Source organism: Lemur catta, chromosome 23 (genome assembly GCF_020740605.2).
Source record: "Lemur catta isolate mLemCat1 chromosome 23, mLemCat1.pri, whole genome shotgun sequence".
Classification (NCBI taxonomy): domain Eukaryota; kingdom Metazoa; phylum Chordata; class Mammalia; order Primates; family Lemuridae; genus Lemur; species Lemur catta.
In genome coordinates, this window is record NC_059150.1 from 21,570,168 (window position 1) to 21,589,246 (window position 19,079).

At 32.8% G+C, this 19,079-nt stretch overlaps 1 protein-coding gene across 2 annotated transcripts in view; it reads right to left on the minus strand.

The window, feature by feature from the left end:
* TPR (translocated promoter region, nuclear basket protein) overlaps positions 1–19,079 on the minus strand; it is a 60,804-nt gene that overhangs the window by 21,989 nt on the left and 19,736 nt on the right. The window contains exons 14-34 of one of the 2 annotated variants that reach the window (XM_045536176.1): positions 18,612–18,719; positions 17,444–17,670; positions 16,376–16,539; positions 15,774–15,907; positions 15,550–15,698; positions 14,345–14,507; positions 13,457–13,591; positions 12,768–12,908; positions 11,643–11,808; positions 10,441–10,607; positions 9,279–9,431; positions 8,724–8,840; positions 7,383–7,586; positions 7,091–7,275; positions 6,491–6,638; positions 4,742–4,879; positions 4,505–4,636; positions 3,446–3,576; positions 2,040–2,250; positions 665–808; positions 141–339 (exon numbers count right to left, since the gene is read on the minus strand). In XM_045536176.1, the coding sequence (XP_045392132.1) occupies positions 141–339; positions 665–808; positions 2,040–2,250; positions 3,446–3,576; positions 4,505–4,636; positions 4,742–4,879; positions 6,491–6,638; positions 7,091–7,275; positions 7,383–7,586; positions 8,724–8,840; positions 9,279–9,431; positions 10,441–10,607; positions 11,643–11,808; positions 12,768–12,908; positions 13,457–13,591; positions 14,345–14,507; positions 15,550–15,698; positions 15,774–15,907; positions 16,376–16,539; positions 17,444–17,670; positions 18,612–18,719 (3,316 nt within the window). The remainder of the gene's footprint in view (positions 1–140; positions 340–664; positions 809–2,039; positions 2,251–3,445; positions 3,577–4,504; positions 4,637–4,741; positions 4,880–6,490; positions 6,639–7,090; positions 7,276–7,382; positions 7,587–8,723; positions 8,841–9,278; positions 9,432–10,440; positions 10,608–11,642; positions 11,809–12,767; positions 12,909–13,456; positions 13,592–14,344; positions 14,508–15,549; positions 15,699–15,773; positions 15,908–16,375; positions 16,540–17,443; positions 17,671–18,611; positions 18,720–19,079) is intronic. The other variant, XM_045536177.1, reaches the window with a different exon arrangement.

The window sequence follows — 19,079 nt, forward strand, 5'->3', positions numbered from 1 at the left end:
TAAATATACCTAATATTTAAAGCACACACCAAAAAAGTCACTTTGTAGTACTCGTACTTTTCTTCTTTCCAATTTAATTTTAAGCCTGCATCACATAACCAAATTTTACTACCAAGTTCAAACATTAAGCAGAGATTTACCAGCTAAGTGTGCAATTTTTGATTTTGCTGCCACAATAGCCTTTCTTGTTTTTTCCTCCTTTTCAGTTATCTGTTGTCGGAGCTGCTCCTCCTGTGTGGTTCTATCTTGAAGATCCTGACGCAGCCTTGAAAGTTCAGATTGAAGCTGCACAGTCTGTTCTTGAAGATTTCTTGCTTCCAACTCTTTTTCAGACAATGTCTTTTAAAGGAAAACAAAGTATTCACCATAGAATTCAATCAAATCAATACAAACTGCATGTCTGTCATATAAACTTAAAATGTAACATTAATTTGCTTTTTCTTAGATTAAATGGAAGTATAAATATAAAAAGGTGGTCAAACCAACTAAGTGGATACTTGAAGATAATTAGATACTGTTTACATACATGAGCCATTCAAAGTAAAAAGAAGAAATTTATGCATTCCCACATGATAAGGGAAAGTGTCAGTGGCTAACACATATTTCTTTAGGTACACAACACAGAAAGAATTAGGGACATCTTTTACTGCTCTCACATGCATACCTTTTGCAGATTCTCTACTTGACTCTCAAGTGATTTTGACTTTGTTTCAGCTTGGTTGAGGGTTTCTTTGAGCTCCTGCATTTCCTGGACTGAGACATGCTGTTCCTGATGGTCTCCAGAAGACTGAGCAGAAGTCTCCATGACCTAAGAAGACAAACAGTAATAATACACCTACGTATTTATATTCGGGAACTCAACTTCTGCAAGTTTATCTAAGGAAATAATCATAGTTATGCAAGGAAATTTTAACCTTGAGGGTATTCAAAAATGGATTTTCTATAGAATAACTTTAATGTTCAAAAATAGGGAATTAGTTAATTATGGTTTTCCATACAACTGGATACTAAATAGCTAATCAAAATGATGATGCATTGTAGATGAATTTTTGACACAGAAATATATTTTCACAATAATGAGTTTTTCACTTAACTCAGAGTGGAAAAGCAAGACCACAAAAGAACATATGCAAATGATATCATTTCTTTGGGAAAACATACTATGTGTGCAGAAAAGTATACTAATGTGCTAACAGTGATTAACACTGAAGGGTAAAAATTTTGGATTTTTTTCTTTATGTATTTTCTAATCTAACATAGGATAAATATGTAATTAAGTCAACATACAAATTCTTTATCTTCGAGAATTAAAAACAAGATTTAGGTTAAAAATATAACAAAGATTTTTGGATTCTTTTTGATAGGCATTTAACAAACAACTTACTTGAAATATACAAAGTCTGATTAGTCATCAATTTTTGATATACACAATTTTAATTAGCAATGAGTTATGAGGATGTAGCTTTAAAAAGGGATAGTATTCGAAATGTGAAAACTGAACTAAAATATCTGTTTACCAAAATTTCTTTTTCTTTTTTTTGAGACAGAGTCTCACTTTGTTGCCTGGGCTAGAGTGAGTGCAGTGGCGTCAGCCTAGCTCACAGCAACCTCAAACTCCTGGGCTTAGGCGATCCTACTGCCTCAGCCTCCCGAGTAGCTGGGACTACAGGCATGCGCCACCACGCCCGGCTAATTTTTTCTATATACGTATTTTTAGTTGTCCAGATAATTTCTTTTTATTTTTAGTAGAGACGGGGTCTCGCTCAGGCTGGTCTCGAACTGACCTCGAGCGATCCACCCGCCTCGGCCTCCCAGAGGGCTAGGATTACAGGCGTGAGCCACCGCGCCCGGCCCAAAATTTCTTTTTGAGTTTATAATGCACTTCAGACATATTAAAAGAACCAATCTTAAAAAAGATATCATATACACTTACACAAGAGTTTGGAATCTAAATATCTATAATATTCAAGATTACAAAGAAATAAGATTTCTTTAAGATTCATTCTAATTTTTTTTTAAAGAAAAGCTTTTCAAAATACCTTATCTTGTTGTGCCTTAAGTTCTTCATATTGAGTCTTGTACCTGCGTCCAATTTTCTTGACTTGAGTAATAGTTTTGACTTTTTCTTGGATATCAATTATTTTGGCATCTAAGTCCTTCTGGACGGTTTCCTTTTCAGTTCTTACTTTATTTAAATCTTCCTTCAGACTCTGAATTAAGTTCTGGTTGTTGGTCAAAGATGCATTTGATCTTTCAAAAACGGAGGAAAGGACAAAGACTAAATATCGAGACTTTTTTCAAATGCTTCAATATAAGTTTATATTGTGCTACTTTAATAAGTTTTTTATTTAAAAATCCTAAAAATGCTCCACACACACTTCAAAAGATAATTATTTAACTTATAAATTTATGGTCCTTTGGAAAGACCTTATTACATAGGCTTATGTGGCTATTTTAGAGGTGAGAGAAACTAAGCTACTAGTGGTCAAGTAACATGCACAATTTTACAATGTAATCAAATGATGGTATCTAGATTTCAATTCGGGTTTGCTTGACAGCACACCTACATTCTTTCTACTGCTGTGACTCTTTCTGTAATGGGCCAGATAGAGTTAGTATGTTAGGCTTTGCAAGCCACATAAAGTCTTTTCCAGATGTTCTTCTTTTTTTATACAGTGCTTTAAAAATGTAAAAATCATTCTTAGCTTATCGGCTGTACAAACACAAGTCATGGGCAATATTTGGCCTGCAGGCTATAGTGTGCCAACCCCTGTACCGTATTATGAATTGGAACTTGAAATCAGATGACCTGAATTAAGAGTATGGGTTTAACAACTAACTCTGTAACGTTAGGTAGTCAAGCTTTTGGAATCTTAGCTTCCTCATCTTTAAGACTAAAAAATAATCTCTCTCCTAATTAACATATAAGACTACTGTTATGTATAGAGTATGTATGACAAAAATTTATAAGCTGTAAAGCATTCATATAAGTAGGAGACATGACACTGACAAATTATACTAAAGTTTAAAAAATGTAAACCAGAAACATTAATTTTAATATTTAATTTCTTATTTTGAAAGGGGCAAATCACAAATGTAAGCTAACCAAAAAAAAGCAAAACCTACTTAACAAGATTTTGACAGCTGCTTAGCAAATTAACTAGCTTTAGAATTAATACTAAGTAGCTTTTGAAAAAAAAATATAGAGAAATAATTCTCTATAATGAGAATAATAATATTCTCATATATATTTTATATATGAAGGCATAATATTATATCGTTGTTTGCTTGACTCCACAGAAAAACAGAGGGAAGCCAGATAAAAGGGCTCTAATGCTTTCCATTCTTTCTAAAACTAGAAAGCACTTGGGGAGTCATATAAAGAGTTGAAATAAACTTCAAGATTTCATGTATTATAGATGATTTAAGGCTTCTTTCCATATACCTTGCAATTTCAGCTTTAAGTCTTCCAATTTCTTCCGTCAACTGTTGAATACGCTTAGTATGAACTTCCTTTTCAGAAAGGAGCTTCCGATATTCTTCTGTATCTGGATCTTTCTGTTGATTTACTAGATGCTAGAAGATCAAAAATGTATATTCGGTCTTTTGGGCTTTATGAAACAAATGTGCTATAATAAAATAGTAGAATATCTAATTATGTTTATATTACGTATCCCGCATGTAAAGTAATCAAGCACAGAACTACAAGATACCAAGATCAAACTAAGATTTAGCTTGTCTAGCCACAATGGAAGAGGGGGGAAAACAATCAAATGTTATTAACTGCTCATTATTGTTTCATATTTGTGAATATACATTTCAGATTATTTATAATGAGGCCAAATAAAGAGAAACAAAGAATCTTAAAAGCTTAAGTACCTAATTTCATTAAAGTGATGTTTACAATGAAAAAAATGTGCATATTGTATTATAATTTAAATAAACATGAACATTTTCTAGGTGCCAGTTCTGGGTGAGCTTCTTTACGTTTATTTCATTTCCATCACATGAAGAGGGGTATTATTTCCTGTGAGAGGTGAAGAACCTCTCACAAATTACATAACTAGTATGTGCAAGGCATATTTTCCACCTTCTGGTTGACAGAGCTGGAATTTCTAACCGCACTACGCTGTACGGTTTCATCTCTCTAAAAAGGTGCCAGAAACAAGTCTTCTTAAAGTGCTTCAATAAAGTATATAAATTCCTATTTTCACGTATAAAAGTATCTCAGAGATAAAGACTAAAATTTTGGAATTATGGGAAATAAATTAACTGCTTTTTAAAAATCAAATGTAACCAAAAATTTTTAAAAAATTGAGTTTTAAGGTTAACATCTGTTGCATATATACATGTAACATATTAAGACTTTCACTGATAAAAACAAAAAGATATTTCACTAGTTCTTCAAATATTTTTATCCCCTTTCATTTTACCCCATTAGTTAAAATCAACATGTATTCCTAGGCACGTTTCCATGCCTAGGAATAGGTATAACTGCATTTACCTGGTTACGTGCTTTCCAACGTTTGACATCCTCTTCTAGTAACTTCTTCTCTGCCTGTAACATACCACTCTTCTCACTCAGCTCAGCATTTGCTTCTTGTAAGGGTAAAATATCTAACTCCAGTTTTCTCACCTGAAAATAGTCCCAATATATTTTTTAACAACTAATGTAAAAATTCATTTATAATATTATTAAAAATAATAACATGCCTCCATTTTTGATTACTAATCTACAAACCTTTGCTTGCATCTGCTGTAGATCCTGTTCTAGTCTCTCCTTTTCTTCTCTTAGCATCTTATTGGTCTCCATAACTACATTCATTGTTTCAGTTTTCTTCATCAGTTCTTCATGCTGAGCCATTGTTTTTGCAGTTACCTAAACATTTCAAACACACATAGACACCAAAGTTTAATAATAGTTGAAAGGTTACCTTTTCCTTCTAGTTCTAATCCTCCTTACAACAAAATAGAATTTAAATTTCAACTTTTAAAACTGCAATTTTTGAAAGTTTACAATTTTCTGTGATGCATGCTAATTGCAAAGAGTTTAAACAAATGCAAAGAATTATAAAGATAAAAGTAAAAACACACTACAAATTCCACCAACAAATAATCAGTATTAACATTAGGCAAAAACATCAATCCAAACTTCTATCTTCCTGTATTATTTTTTCTTGCTGCACTGAATTTATTAATAGCTCTAAAATAATGTTATTTTAATCCTCAGTTTTTTCCCTTGTGTTCAGAAATCCCTCTTTTCTTCTGTTGTTTTGTCACTTTGTACTAAGCAATTTTACCGAATATCTACTGAACTGTGAAGAACTTTTTTTCTTCTCACTGGATATAATTATCCATCTTTTGTATGTGACGTTACTTTCCTCCCCCGCTACTTTTAAAGCTATAGCATATTTTGTGGTTGCCATGCTACATTACTCATACTTGAACAGCTATTATATTATTTTTGATATAATGTGTATTACTTCTTGATTCTTTAGTTGGTTTTCCCCTCCAAACTTGTCCATGGGCTGGGTATTTTTTAGTATTTGCTTTTCTATAGCCCAAGGGAACAGCAAAGGGAGCAGAAAAGACTGAGACATTATGCCTTCTTTGTTAGAAACACTAATTCTGCCCTTCTTTCCTTCAAGCGTTAACTCTATTGAATGGGAGGGTTTGTTTATTATTTCCATGGTGGTAAATTTGAATTTGGATTGTTTTCTGAACAGGATGAAATTCTGAAACTTTTAACTTCTGCTGAAAACATAAATCCCATAAATCTAATTATTACTTTCCCCTGTTCAATGGTTCCTCCCTTGCTGTCATTTTGACTACTTATTAGTTAAAAGAAGGTAAATATTTACTTTAAGGTCTTAATTTCCTTCCTCTTAGATGTGGGGGTATATTACTGTATCTCCTCAGAATGAGGTAACTCAACAGTAAGCTTTTGGGTGCTGGTGTGGGGTAATCAAGCAAGCTTGATTACAGCACCTTCTTTTCCTTTCATTGTTAGTTTTGACTGCTTTCTGCTCCTTTGCTGAGAAAGATATATTGGTAGCAGTTTTATTCTACCATTTTATTCTAGAGTGACTATCCAGGTGTATACACAAGGACAACTACAATAAATTGAGACAGCTGGAATTTATTAAGTACATACTACAAAGCAGACATGGTTCTAGATGCTTCATGTGCACAAACTCACTTAATCCTCATTATTATTATCCAAATGTTACAGGTGAGGAAACTAAGAGCAGGGAAGTTAAACAATGTCCCCAAGACCACATAGATGATTGTATGATGCTAGAATTTGAAACCAGGCATTTGGTTACAGAGCCTTCACACTTAACCACTATACTATACCGTACTTAAAAATCATTTAATGAATCTATAGGTCTAGGAAGAATGTTTATTTCAAAGTAAATTTTATGCTGTGTTAATTGGTAGAAATATAAATGAACTTAACAATTGCTTTCTGAAAGCTTAGTATACATACCTGGACTTTCTCTCTTTCAGCATTTAGACTGTCCTGCAGTTCTTGCAACTCTCTTTCTAAAAGTTCAACCCTTTGTCGATAACGTAGACTCTCCACCTGAGCCACCTCAAACCTAGTTTCAGCAATTTCTTTTTCTCGTCGTATAAATCTACAAGAATATATATGTTAAAATCTTATTTGAATTAAAAAAGCCAACATTTCAAAACTTGGGTAATTTTTAAGATGACAAAAATTACTCACTTTATTAACTACTTTCATGTTTTTGTTAATAATAAATAATGAGAGATACATTTTTATTTTTTATTAAAGACTTTGGCTGTAAAAACGTGTATCTTTAAAATAACCTGAAAAGCATATAGTTTTTCAAGAGGAGCCTGCTCATATTCTTACTATCAGAATCAACTTTAAAGTCATTTATTTAACATTTCTACCTGTTAAAAGTGACCAATTTGGTGGTTGTGGGTTTGTTGGCCAATAAAAGACAGAATGAGCTTTATATCAAAACTCTGTATAATTCCCTTCTCTAATATAGGCATTTATAATTTCATTTTATAGTTGTTATGACACAGAAATGAAGAATGAAAAACATATTTGATTTACCTGAGAATTTCTAAAATTTGTTCTTGAGATTTTCCTTCTTCACTGAGAGATACATTCAATGGACCTTGTACACCTTCTTTCATAGAGGCAACTACCTTGTCACTTAGTTTTTCAATCTGATCATGAAGTAATCTGTTTTGTTTCTCTAGATCTTCGCAGCGTGAAACACATTTAGAAACTTCATCCTATAAGCCAAGAGGTCTATCATAATAGCAGATCTTTCCAATACACATTTAAAGAAAAAAAACTCTTTCAATTCCCTGGATAATTCTATTATGCTGTACAATAATACCTTTAACATTCTTTCTCTTTCCTCCCAAGACGCTTTACACTCCAACAACTGTGATTCTGCTTTCTGGGTTGTTTCTTCCAAATGCTGACGGATCGATGCCATTTTTGAAACCTGTTCCTTGGCAGCTTGTAGAGCTTCAACATCAGCAGCATGCAACATCAATTCTCTCTCATACTTATTCTGAGCTTCCACAGCTATTTTAGCCTGTAAGAAATTATTCCCACATTGACACCAAAGATTAAAAATCCATAACGCTGATCAGTACTTTTGGAAAAGACACACACTGCATTTTTAAAAATAAAGTGGCAACAATCTAAATGTAGCAAACAGGAGAATTAAAAGTTAATGCTATATCTACTTAAAAAACTTTTAACAATGAATCTTAGAAGACTAGGTATCAATTTGGAATAAACTTTATGAAATAAAAAGCTAAAAATAACTAAGCTATGTGAAATATATTCCATATACACACACAAACTTCTTCTATTTTTTTCTTTTTCTTTTTCTTATTTCTCTGTCACAGGTAGCCTATGAAACACACACAGAAACTTAAAAATAAAGAGAAATGAAAATCATTTATTTGCATATTGAATTATAGATAAATTATTTAACTTTAATTTCTGATGGTATGCTGTGTTTGGCAATAAGCCAAAGATAATTCATTTTTATCAAATTTACTTATGAAGCCTCTTTACCCTGTATTCCATTTTTAAAGCAATCTTGATGCATACATGTTACATATACAAAAGCGATAAAGAATTGTAACCAATGAATAGCTACTAACATACCACCACCATTTCAATGACTCCCACTTTCCTGAATTGTTTTATCACTTCTTAAAACAACTATAAAAAGCTTTGTCACATGCATATATGCATGTACATATATACACTTAATAAGACGTTTTAAATAATTTTATAAAAAGAGGTGTATACAAATCGATGCAAGCTCAGCAGTGCATTAAAAATGTTATCAAAAGGTCCTTATTGTTGAGGGAACATACCTCTAACCGTTTTGTCTGTAATAAAATTTTACAAGATCTATGGAAAGACCAAAATAGTAAAAGAATGTTCACAAATGAAAGCATGTACACGTTTTAGCATCCTAATTCTGGTTTTCCATTTTTTCCCATTTGTCAAGATTGTTAATGAATATTGTACTATTTACTTTTAGCCTTCATCTATATCTTCAATTTATCTTAGTCCAGGTTCCACAAGAGTGGAAATAATCATGCATTTTTGTAAGATCTACTTGTCCCCCAAACACAAAAATATACTCCAAGAACCATTCTCTAGGATCAAAGCTGATTTCTTAATAACTGGCTATGAACACAACACTTACTTGTTCCTGACAGTCACGTCTGGCTTGCTGTTCATTACTTAAAGCTGTGCTTGCTCTCTGAAGGGCTTCTTGTACTTCATTCTGAACACTGGAAAGTGTTTTCTTCAACTCAGATAACTAAGGAGGAAGAAGATTAAACCAGAGTTAACCGCAAACTTACTTAGAAAATACTGTGTTGTATTACTGCATTGACAGACAGATTTTTAAAGATCCAATTAGCCCAAAGGATTGATGCTAAATTTAAAATAGTTATAACCTGATATAATCTACTGTACAGTTATGCAACTCTATATCCACTCCCTAACTAATGTTTGCAAAAGTCAAACCTCAGACATAGGCTTCTAAAAAGCAGCACTAATACCTTCTTCTGTAAAGAAGTCTAAAATTTTCAAAAGGAAATGTATACAGATATACAGGGTAAAACAAAAAGCTAAAATTGTTGTCTACATGTTCAATAAATTCTGTTGAAATGATCTGAGTGGTAACTAATGAGCTAGATATAGAATTCAAATCCTTACAAGAAAAAAAGATAATATGGTTAACAGCTTAATTTACCTGTTGTTCCATGCTCTCTATGGCTTTTCGCTTATCATCCTGAAGTTCTTGTTTTTCCTTCTCTACTTCCATCAACTTCTTTTCCAACTGTGTCTGAAACTCAGCTGACTCTTTTAAACGAACTTCAATATTCTTACGCACTTCTTCTGTCACCTTCGCCATATTACAAAAAGTAGGATACAAAAATTATACATTTAAAATTATACAATTACTTTCTCCAAATCTAAACTAAATTTGGTAAGTACTAAAATTGATGTTTGCCTTATATTAGAAAAAGAATCCACCAAATGTGACTAGAAGATACAAAAACAAGCAAAAACACCATGTAAACCTATAAGCATAATTTACCTCTCAACTTGGCTATTGGTCATTTTTCTCTTTTGAGGGGAAATTTCCATTTCTTACTTTTCCCTCAATCCTCACATCCTCTTGCCAAATCTGCCTACTCTACCACTGAAAGGTATGTTCCTCATATGTTTTCACTGCTTTTCACTGATGCCAATCACAAAAGGAGCTTTTAAAACTGTGGCCCTAGACTACTGCTATAGCCTCCAAATGAATCCTCCAATCTACCAAATTAATTTTCTAAGCAAAAAAAAAAAATTCTGGTTATGACATGTTAAAAAAAATCAATGGCTCTTAATAAACCTACAGAATATAATTTAACATTACATTAAAAACCTTTCACATTTGGTTCTCAATGACTTTTGTAACTGTATCCCTCACTATTTCACTTCACAAACTCAGGACAATAGCCAAACTACAAACTGTTATCATCTGATTCCTTTCTACCTTGGCTGAGGATTCCTACTACATGGAATATCTTTCTACTGTATCTAACTATCTAGATGATACCTTCATCCAAGGCTCCGCCACAAGTACCATCTCTCGTGTGAAGCCATCATTTCCAGGAGACAAATAACTTTCCCTACCTCTCATTGTCCTCAATATTTGATCTGTACCTTTCCTATAGCAATTACATCTTCTCTTGCTTTATGAATTTTGTGTTTTTTATTTATCTGGCTTGTTAGACTCAAGCACTCTCAGAAGGTAACAGTGATAACGTCAATCCAATCCATACCACAGTGCCTTATACGTAGCAGGCTCATAATTTACAAAAAGGTTAATAAATGTGTTCAAATTGAATTCAGAACAGGCATACCTGTTTTTCCTTGTTCAGGGATTCTTCTAAACTAGTAACCATTGCTCGATACTGTTCTACATTACTAGTACTTGTTTTGAGTCTCTCTTTCAAGTCATTCACCTGCTCTTCTGTTTGCCTTAGCTGACTCAGAAGATCATCCACATCCTCTTTGTCACTAGGCTGACCTAAAAGATATAACAGCTCTATTAAAATTCACATTTTAATGGTATTATAGATGACTGTTATCAAAGAGTTTGTGAAATTACGATTAAGACTCAAATACAGAAGTATTTTAACTATCTGGAAAGCATATTGCATGTTTCAATCCATGCTGAATACCAAAATAAAACTAACAGGCATTTTGTCATGTTACTTCTTCAAAAAGTTCAAATATTTGATATCAGCTATTACAAAAATTAAAAAAGATATTTGGAACAATTTTTGTTATCTAAAATGCATAAAAAAGGCAAAAATTTTAAGTCGAAAAGAACGCACATGGTATCAATAAGGACTATTGGACAATTATATATATGTGTGTGTGTGTATATATATGTCTCCTTTACACATGTAGCAGATATCTATATATCTATTTACATACACATACACTGAGATGCTCCTTAACTCATGATGGGGTGATGTCCTAATAAATTCACTAGAAGTTGAAAATGTCCTAAGCTGAGAATGCATTTAATACACCTAACCTACTGAATATCATAGCTTAGCTTAGCCTAGGCTGCCTTGAATGTGCCCAGAACACTTACATTAGCTTACAGTTGGGCAAACTCATCTAATATAGTCTATTTTATAATAAAGTGTTTTAATATTTTATGTACTTTATTGAATACTGTACTGAAGTACAGTTTCTATTGAATGTGTATAGCTTTTACACCATCATAAAGTTGAAAAACCTTAAGTTGAACCATCATAAGTCAGGGACTGTCTGTAAATACTTACTATTTTTTCCCTTCCATTAGGAAATAAAACCATGTAGAACTGAAAAACTCAGAACATACCTTGGTCAGGTGCCCTACATAACTATTTTGAATCTTCAAGACTGCAATTTATTAATTTAAACCCAAAACTGAGCTTTACTACATGAAGAGTGAAGGTGTTGTTTTCCTTTTTCGACATCCAAAAAGAATATATATTTACAAAATATATTATAAACCTAACAAAGTACTTCTTTACTTAGTATTGTATCCTTCTTCTTATTTATTTACCTTTACCAGTTCTCTGTGAAGACTGAGAAGCAAGCTGGGCTTCCATATTACCGAGGTGCTGTTTCAATGTAGCAATTTCCTTTTGAGCATTTTTTAATAGTTCTTTTGTGTTAAGATGAAGATTTGCCTCAGTATCTAGCTGTCTTTTTGTATCTAAAAGTTGAACCTATAAGAAAAAATGCATAAATTCTATGAACAGTACCTTTACGTGCCTAAGAAACTAGAGGTTCAAGTTTTCTTTCTACAAACTCTTAGAACTCTGACCAAGATAGAGTAACAGAAAACAGATTTAGCTTCCCACCTCAAACAATCAAAAGAAAACAGAGAGAACACATGAAAACAGCTGAGATCCCTGAGATGGTAAACAAAAGAGGTGAACCCTATAAATGCCCTGGTTTTCTGACTTCAAAGTTCCTGGGCTATGACACAGGGCGGGGGAAATGAGGCAGACACCAGGAGATTCTCTGAATCGGGAAGACAGATTTGAGAATTCAGGAAGACTAAAGTAACTCAAATTCATAAGACAGACTATCAGAGAGAAGAGAGTTTCACAGATTGAGTACCCTGGAGATCCGCAGACGGTCCCCCTCAAATATTCAGCAGAGTAGTGCTCAGTGCATGCATGTGAGAAGATTACTCCAGACAGAGGCAAGATTCATCCAAAGAGATTAGAGAGAGGAGTGCCTGGCACTCAAAGTGAAGAAGAATGCCTGTTCCCAGCAGCCTGACTGAAAAAACTGAATTTAATTAGACACTGGGATTAGTCAGTATTCAAGAAGGTCTTGCCTCAGTAGTGGGGAAATTAAATCCTAGATTGAGCACTGCTGTGGGCCCACCTAATACATCATAAAAAGCAAGACTCAAAAGAATCAAACCATTTTCAATCAATTTTACTGCATCCCAGAACAAACCTCAAGAAGATTAAAGGAAAATATCCAGCATTCAAGAGGCTAAACAATGTATGGCACCCAAGCAAAAATAATTAGGCATATAATGAGGCAAGAAAAACTCTGTAAGAAAAGATTTTCAAAACCATGCTTCAACTTGGATGGCAGTGTGTCCACACACCAGATTAATTACTAAATATAAATGAACTATAGAAATTCAGAACACTGATAGACTCACGTCCAGATTTCTAGTAAGTGTGTGCCTTTGTTCCACCTCATTTTCCAACTTCTTCTTTAGATGAGCAATCTCATGTTCCAATTTTTCTATCTGGCTACTAAGTCTTTGTTTGGTTTCTGTTTCAGATCGCTCTAATATTCCCTGAGGTAAAGAAAAAATTTTTGGTTATGTTTAAGAAAAAAGTAAAAAAATTAAAAATAAAAATACAAAGAGAATTAAAGCCTATAGAGAATTAAAGGATTACAACACATTGCTATATGAAGAAGTTAAGATCTACTACAGAATATTTATCAAGAAATCATTTTGACATCTTTCATATTAAAACATCTATTACATATAAAAAAAGAGAAACATGTTATAAGTCATTCAGATTTCCCAAAGTTTTAAAGAAAAATAAAACCAAAGAATTAATCTTGTGAATAGGATTAATCTTGTGAATAAGTTGCATAGGACTCTATAAATACAGACCTGTGTAGAAAACCTGCCAATTGCATGGTTTCAATCAGTTCCTTCAATGTTCTATTTAAAACATTGAAATGCCTTAACCCCAAAATTCAATGATTATCATAATGGATGAAAAAGTGACAGATAAATTTTCTAATAAAGAAAATTGAAAGGATACAAGGATACTTTGTATTTCAACTTAACTTTTATAATTTTTTTTCTACAAGTGCTTTTTATTTGGTTACCTGAATTGTTTGCAGATTAGTTAGCAGCAAGTTTTGCCCCCTTTGTTCAGCTAACAAAGACTCTCTTTGCTGAGAAAGACGGACTTCTGACAATTTAAGCATTTCCTTTTCCTTCTTCAGATTTTCTGCTCTTACCTTAAGGCAAATACAAGTGAAAGAAAAAATGTTGGAAAATATTGTGTCAAATGTAATAATTCAATTATAAAATTAAAATGATTCATTACTACATATTTCTTAATGCTATTTAGAAACTATACCTCCTCATCATATGAGGAAATATAACACCTTAGTTTCATGTATTAAAATATGAAGCAAAAATTACTGGGACTAGATCAAAGAAAAAAATCTTACAATTACTACAAATACTTATTATTTCTTTGCGCTAATAAATCAGACTTTAGAAATAGCAAGAAAAATCTAAAATGCCAGAGTAAAAGGGTAAAACTATATCACTATGCTATAGTCATATGTGCACACTAATAAATTATACATATTTCAGAATCCATATTTGTTTCTAAGTACCTGGTTTAAAGTGATGACTGATATATTTAAACTTTTTTTCCCCTCATAAAGAGTATACTCTGAGTCTCAGGGGATCTGGGAGAATGCTCTGAAAATTAATATTTCATTTCAAAGTATTTATATTTATACTTGATAATTCATGTGAATTATCAGTCATAAAATTTACTCCAGCAGTTTGAAAAAATGCTGCTGTCCACTCCTCACAATGGAGTGTGAGCAAGATAAAAATGAACTATGTAATAAGGACTTTTAATCCACAAACCTCTTAAATATTTAAGTCATAACAATGAGTAAAATCAACGTAAAAACTAAAGAAACATCAAATGCAATTTATAAAGCAAATCAGATCAGAGTTATTCGTCTCACTTCTGCAACAGCTAGCTTTTCATTTGCTCCTCTCAAATCTTGAGTCATTGTATTGATGATTTGTTCCTGCTTTTGAGTCGTTGCAGTGAGTTTCTGATTTCTTTCATGTAGTGATGTTATTTCTCGACGATATCCTTCAACATTATCTTGTAGCATTTCATAACTTACATGGGGAAAAAAAATTCTATAAGCAACTGAAATACTATATCCTAGTTTAGTTCCCTGAAGAATTTCACAACAGCTTAATTTTACATGATCAATAATATGAAAAAGTAGCTCATACAATAATGGAAAACCTTCATTCTTTTTCCAAATTCCAATTTGATGGTTAAATTCAAGTTCTAAGAAAGTACAGTATTTCATGCTGAATAACTTTTTCATTTTATGCATTCAGGAAAAATTAATCACATTTAAAATAACACCAATATAATGTTGATACACCAGACACCCACCACAATGCAGTATGCAATTTAAGATATTTATGAATGGGTAGTGATGGATCTTTTTCCAATCCTTTTTTCCGCTATAATCCTTCATCTTATTTTCTTGTGCGCTTGAAAGGTTAGAAAATGGCTGCCTAAAGGTGTCAACATAGAAAAAAAGGTGCTTTGAACCTTTTAGGTTCAAACGATGTTGAACTACTAGATGTACAGTAGTAACTGCCTGCTATATCCTTATAAAAACATACATTGATATTATCATGTACTATATAAAAACAAATTTTGTCCTAACATGCTAAACTAACAAGCACTCAATGAATCTAATAACCATGAAATTTACCATGAAATGAAATTTACTATTATTTCTTTGGAAGTGACCAAGAAAGTGAATTTTCCTAAAATTAACCTAACACTCACTTCTCTTCTACCTAGAATAGAAAAGGCAGAATAAAATTTGCTCCCATTTCTCTATACTTTGGAGCATTTACAAAAGAATTAAATCCTACAGAAACAACAAATCCCTCAATCTCGAGAAGGGAAACTAACAACATTCCTCACATGAATTTCAACTTATAAGTAATATAATCCCTTAGCACTGCCCAGGAAAATCATTAATCAATACTAAAAAATGAACTACCACAGGTTCTCATTCTGGAACATGGTCCACAAAAAAGCAAGACTATTGCAAATTAACTATTGAATTTGATTGATCTTTTGAAGTATAACAGTTAGACTTTATTATATTTTGAACAAAGGAAAATTTACCGTTTAGAAGCAAAATCCAGCTGAGTAGAAATTTTGGTATTTTGTGACCGCAAATCTGTAACTTGCTCCTGAAGTTTCTCCAGCTGCTCATTTTGTATTTTTTCATTATCTGCTTTTTCTTTTTTATAGTTCTCAAAAATTTCCTGCAACTAAATATTGGAAATTATTAAAAGATAACACTGTTCTCTAAAAATCCAACACAAAGATAAAGGTGTGATCTTTACCTGTTTAAGGGCAGCCTTAGCTTCTATAGCTTCTGTTGATTCAGTCACAGGTACTGGAGTAGGTGTGGAAACAGTCTGTGATGTATTTGGACGTTTTGGAGTTGACATAAGAGAAACATCATCTAAGCTTGAAGCTTCAGAAAAGTAAAAAGACTGATAAAATGCTTTGTTGGTTTTCATAAATCAGTTTTAATCTAGTATTTCTTTGCAAATACATCATGACAAAATCAATAAGCTACATTTATTTAAATGAAATCATAAGATTATAGGGGTTTTAAAATAAGAAATCCACTAAACAATGTATTGTTTTGCTTTCTAATTAGAGATAATATTTACAAATTAAATGTTAAAATATAACCAAAATATAAATATTATAAGTTATTGATGCTAAGATGCACATTTTATAATAATAGTAAGCATTTCTTCTTTCTTAGTAATACATAAAATAATGGTGCGTTTCAGAATTGATGGCATGGTATAATCAATCTTTTATTGTCGTCAAATTTGAAGCTACCATCATTAGAGTGGCTATTGCTTATGCAAAATTTATTCCCTAATACACATTTCCAAAATATTACTTAGGATAACATATACAAGCCTACCCTGTAAGGGAATGACAACTCCTGTTGTCTGTGACAATAAAATACGATACATATCACGCTGACGGACTATGGAATCAACAAGCTGCATCTGATGCTGTCGTGACTCACGGAGTTGCTCCAGTTCAGTAAGGGAGCTCTCAAGTTTGAGCTGAAGCTCAGTGATTCTGTAAGGAAAAGAAATCAGTCTATTTTACCAGACTGCATTGAAGAGTTAGGCAATTATAATTTCTACTGTAAATTCCCTAAGCATCTTCATCTACCACCAAGCACACTATTTTTGTCTCTCTTGTCCTTTCATTTCCTACTGATTTTTTTTCTGTCGCCCACGGTAGAGTACAGCGGTGTCATCATAGCTCACTGCAACCTTAAACTCTTGGGCTAAAGCGACCCTCCTGCCTCAGCCTCCTGAGTAGCTGGGACTACAGGCGTGCACCACCACACACAGCTAACTTTTTTTATTTTTGGTAGAGACAGGGTCTTGTTCCTGTTCGGGCTGGTCTCAACTCCTGAGCTCAAGTGATCCTCCCATCTCAGCTTCCCAGAGTGCTAGGATTACAGGCATGAGCCACCTGACTTTTTAAATCCCCAACACACAGGACTCATGTACTCATACTCACCAATGCAATCTAAAAAATTTGCTGCAAAAATCAAATCAACTCAGTCCAAACTTTAGTCTTCTTGCTTTCATAGACATCTTTCCCCCTCTAGCATACAAGTTTTTTGAAAAAACTCTTTATGAGCAATTCCTGTATATGTTCTCCATAAAGCTTAGTGTGTTCCCCCAAAATCTAGCCTAGGTCCTCCACCTCTACGCTCCCATAGATAGGCTTTTTCTGTTACAGCACTAATCACGCTGAACAAAAATTATCTATTTCATTACCTATTATTATCTATTTTGTCTGTCTCACTCATAATTGAGGTCCCTAAGAGTAGGATTTCTTTTTTTGGTATTGGTGCTCAATTTCCCTCCCCCCTAAATCACTATATTCATAGCAGTTGGGGGCCCATAAAAGATCAAAAGATCTCAATAAATGTTTGCTGACCAAACTGAGGTAGTCAATTGCTTACTTGGATGAAGTTGTTTCTTGTTCTTCTCTTTCTCTGGTTTCCCCAAGTTCCCTAAGAGCCACTAAAAGACGTTGATTTTGCTGTTGAAGCTCTTCAATATTTCTATAAGATACTAGATGCTGTGATATTACTTCAGATGAACTACTTATATCAGCAGAGCTTACTTCTTCATCGCGAATTACATGGTTACCCCTTGCTTCTTCAAGTTCCATCAGAAGCACTCTAATCTAAAAATGAAGTTTTAATATGTTATAATATACTGTTAATTTTGATTCTGGAAATGTTTAGAAGAAAATGAAAATTTACAAATGAAAACATTACTTATGAAAACTCAATTTATACTAACTTATCTTAAAGAACAAAGAATCAAGTGTTAGCATTTTACAGATTGAAACCTAAATAATCAAGGAAAATTTTAATAGAGTAAAATTATTTTTAAGTATGTAATGAAAGCTTTTATTTATTAAAAAGTAGCAAATTACAATTCCAGATACGTGGCCCCATTTTTGTAAAACAATGATGAAATAGCACCCACAGAGAGATATTTTGTGTATGTGCTTATGTATATCTTGTATGATAGGGCAGAGGGAGAAATAAATAGGTTTTTAAACAAAAAAGCATGTATATATTATAGGTACGGCAGAGAGAGAAAAGTATTGATTTTTAAACAAAAAGCACACACACAAAAATTAAAGTAAAATGTACGAATGAGACAGATCTACATTTATTGAGTTGCTAATTAAGAAAAAACAATTAGCAGAGTAATGCACATAGTATGATTTTATTTCAGTAAAATCAAAGAACTCTTACGTATGTTATATACTCACATATGTTTACACATATAAGATATGAAAGAACACAAAACAGTTTGTTAACACCAGTTACATTCTTGGGGGACGGGGGTCAAAGTTGGAGAAAACGTTTATTCCCTTTGAATTGTCTGTCCACTTATTACCACTAGTCCCTATGATTTAAAAATTTATCAAACACTTGGAAAAAAGGGAGGAGCCATGACAAAGCAATGATTAACTAGGCTACAACCCTGGTAGAGTAGTAATCCTATTTGATTAGAATTTCGTATGTGGTAGTTCTATCTTTGATACCCTCAGATTCAAACATTATTAGGCAGCCAGTTTAAAAAATAGAAAAAGAAACAAGAAATTCTAACCTGTTGTGAAAGATCTTTTATTTGTATTTCCATTCTTTGATTGTCTCTCTCCAGTACAGATGAATGTTTGTTGGCCTTATCAGTGTCCTCCTGCAATCGCTGAATCTCCTTTAAAATGTAAATTAAGTAAATTATATAATCGAAGCAGGTATACAAATCATAAAAGTCTACAGTGTTCAAATACCATAGTAATCAATTTATAAACTAAAAAATTCTACCTAATAGTCTCTAAAAAAGGGAGAAATTCTGTATAAATATGACATTATTCTTAGTATCTCAAATACTGTTCACTACTGTGCTTGTCACTGTATGAAAATGATGGGGAATTTGCCATCCTCCCACCAAATTCACTGTCCACTACAATCTGACAGCCACATCATGTTCTTAGTTTACTACCAAATGATATCACATAAATGCTCTCAAAAGCTTTGTTACTAAGACAAAGACACTGGACTATATCGCAGTGAT